Source organism: Wasmannia auropunctata, unplaced genomic scaffold (genome assembly GCF_000956235.1).
Source record: "Wasmannia auropunctata unplaced genomic scaffold, wasmannia.A_1.0 LD335569.1, whole genome shotgun sequence".
NCBI lineage: Eukaryota > Metazoa > Arthropoda > Insecta > Hymenoptera > Formicidae > Wasmannia > Wasmannia auropunctata.
The window spans coordinates 16,503-19,191 of NW_012027321.1; the positions used below are offsets into that span (position 1 = coordinate 16,503).

At 38.2% G+C, this 2,689-nt stretch overlaps 1 protein-coding gene across 1 annotated transcript; it reads left to right on the forward strand.

Annotated features, from left to right (window-relative positions):
* Positions 1 to 1,367: 1,367 nt before the first annotated feature.
* Positions 1,368 to 2,623, forward strand: LOC105456705. The gene is made up of 2 exons (XM_011700942.1): positions 1,368 to 1,974; positions 2,144 to 2,623. The coding sequence occupies exon 2, from the start codon at positions 2,184 to 2,186 to the stop codon at positions 2,535 to 2,537; it is 354 nt and encodes a 117-aa protein (XP_011699244.1). The 5' UTR covers positions 1,368 to 1,974; positions 2,144 to 2,183; the 3' UTR covers positions 2,538 to 2,623.
* Positions 2,624 to 2,689: the final 66 nt, after the last annotated feature.

The window sequence follows — 2,689 nt, forward strand, 5'->3', positions numbered from 1 at the left end:
GTTCAGACGTGTGCTCTTCCGATCTAGTCGATCCTAATAGGTCTAATATGTATACGATTGAAGTCATATAACCTCAATCGACATCGAAAACGTAAATGATAAACCACCAATTAATAACTTTTTAAACTTGCAATGACTATTACAAAGTGGTCTTATAATTTAAAAAGTTATTCTTTATTAATAAATATATTAATAGATTAAGAATTAAGACAGCTGCCAGCTGTAATCGCAATTTTTTTTCTTTTATGTTTTGAACGATATACTGAACGATAGACATTCTCTTTGCCACTGATACAATTTTTGATTGTACGACATTATCAAACTTTTATTTCTATTTCGTCTCGTATAAGCGACTATTATATCTGTTTGTATTGTATCGTATATTGGAATCGATCGCAAATTTTGAGTTTAATTGAAGCTTACCAAAGCTGTTATATGCGGATGACATGGTGTTGGTGGAGAAGGAAGATGGGATGAGAATCATGTTAGTAAGGTTGAAACTTTAGAAAAAATATTTGGTTTGATCGATGGTGAAGTATGGGGTCAAGCTAGAAGGAGAGAAAATTTATTCGCTGTTATATGCGGATGACATGGTGTTGGTGGAGAAGGAGGATGGGATGAGAATCATGTTAGTAAGGTTGAAACTTTAGAAAAAATATTTGGTTTGATCGATGGTGAGGTATGAGGTCAAGCTAGAAGGAGAGAAAATTTATTCACTGTTATATGCGGATAACATGGTGTTGGTGGAAGAGGAGAATAGGACGAGAAGCATGTTAATAAGATTGGAACTCTAGAAAAAATATTTGGACAGAAAAGGAGTGGAATTGGATGTGCGCAAGACAAATATAATGAATTTCACACATAATGAATAAAATGAGAAATATAATGAGATACATGATTGAATGATTCGTAAATCATTATTTTCTTGATTAATCTACATATCCATTGCGTAACTTCAAGTCAATTAATCGGCGTGGTAACGCCGATGAAAATACCTCATGCTTGCACCATCAGGCTGGCGGCTATGCTGATTACCATGAAGAATATTATACAATTCGTTTTAATGGGTTATCGAACCAACCAGTAGCTCACCACCAAATACGACGCCGCACACGCCGCCTAGAAGGGTATCTCGATCAGCAATGTGCTGATATGATACGGCGCTAGTCGGTACCAGCAATTGAAATGCTCCCTCATGAGAATCCGTATCTCTAGTGGGACTGAAACAAACAGGTAGAGGTGTGCGAATATTTCGAATTCAAATCGAATCGAATTGAATCGAATTACAATAGATTCGATTCGATTCAATTCGAATTAAAGAGATTCGATTCGATTCGATTCAAAGTGAAAATTTCAGATTAGATTCAATTCGATTTCGAACATGTTATAAAAATTCGATTCGATTCAATTCGACCCTGCAAAGGCTTGATTCGCACACCTCTACAAACAGGCGTATAAATGTGTGTATGAATGACTGATAAATGATTAATAATAATAACAATATGTTAGTATGGTTCGCGTACATTATTGTGAATCAAGCGAATGATATATCTAGTTCTATAAGCTCGCTCCCTCATGTGTGAGATGTGTTGAATTATTATCGAACAAAATTGACGTAATTGATAATATGTATACGGCATCATTGATTGTATTGTAATTTTATAATTAATATTGTATAATTATTATCGGCATTTCTAATAACTAAATGGATGCTGCCTTATTAACTTAATATATACTTCATTGAGAGGCTTACGTACGATCGCTCGAATACTCGTCCGTCGTGACTCTGCCGGCGATCTACCTGGACGCCGCTCAGGTGACGCGCGATACCGCCGTTGGAAACGCTGACGTAATCGATGACGCAGACGTTGCTGAAGACGCATATGCTGCCGATGATCTATGCTGGCAACAGCATCACTCGGCTGGTGCAAACATACAACATCGCCCTCACGAAAAGAACGATTTTATTGAAAGGTATAAAAATTTTGCTGAAAACAGATCACAGACACATCTAAACATAATTTTTCGTTGAATCATCAAAATAAGTTATTAAAACTGATAAGCACTGCTATAAAACGTTTTGATATTCTAGCAATTATTGTGCACAAAATTATTTTAATTATTAAACAAAAATTATTTTCAGATCAGAAAAATTTAGTAAATTCATTCTTTCCCTGCGTGCGATGACGGTGACGAAGACGCTGCCGCCGATGAAAATCTATAGACTATCAGTTTATTCCGAGCAAGACGCTGAACGAGTTAACTCAAAGCTCGACGAAACCGGCAACAAGCTCGACTTTGGCGACGACGATCGCGATGACGAGAACATGCTCAAGAGGGTGGTGGTGCCCAACAACGATCCCGATGCCGACCTGGACATCTTCAAATCAGCGTCGCCGTCCAAGGTGAAGAACGACGTTCACGACCAGCAGCAACGCCGAACCTTAGCTCACTCCGGAGCAGGCCCAACAATTGGCTCTGATGAAATACTTCAATCAATAACCCCAGGTTATCACTACCTCCAGACCGGTCGGTAGTTACCTTGGAGACGCTATACGAATCGCACGTGATTCCCGTGGTGAACACGGGAAATATCATCTATTCTACGCTGACCAGGCCAGTCGGCACTATACCTAAGTTAGTATCTACTACATCCAAATGTTTTTACTAAGCTATTGTCCGTTTTTTA

Excerpts from the sequence above, each read along its gene's own strand:
- LOC105456705 (XM_011700942.1), top strand. The coding sequence starts at position 2,184 with ATGACGGTGACGAAGACGCTGCCGCCGATGAAAATCTATAGACTATCA.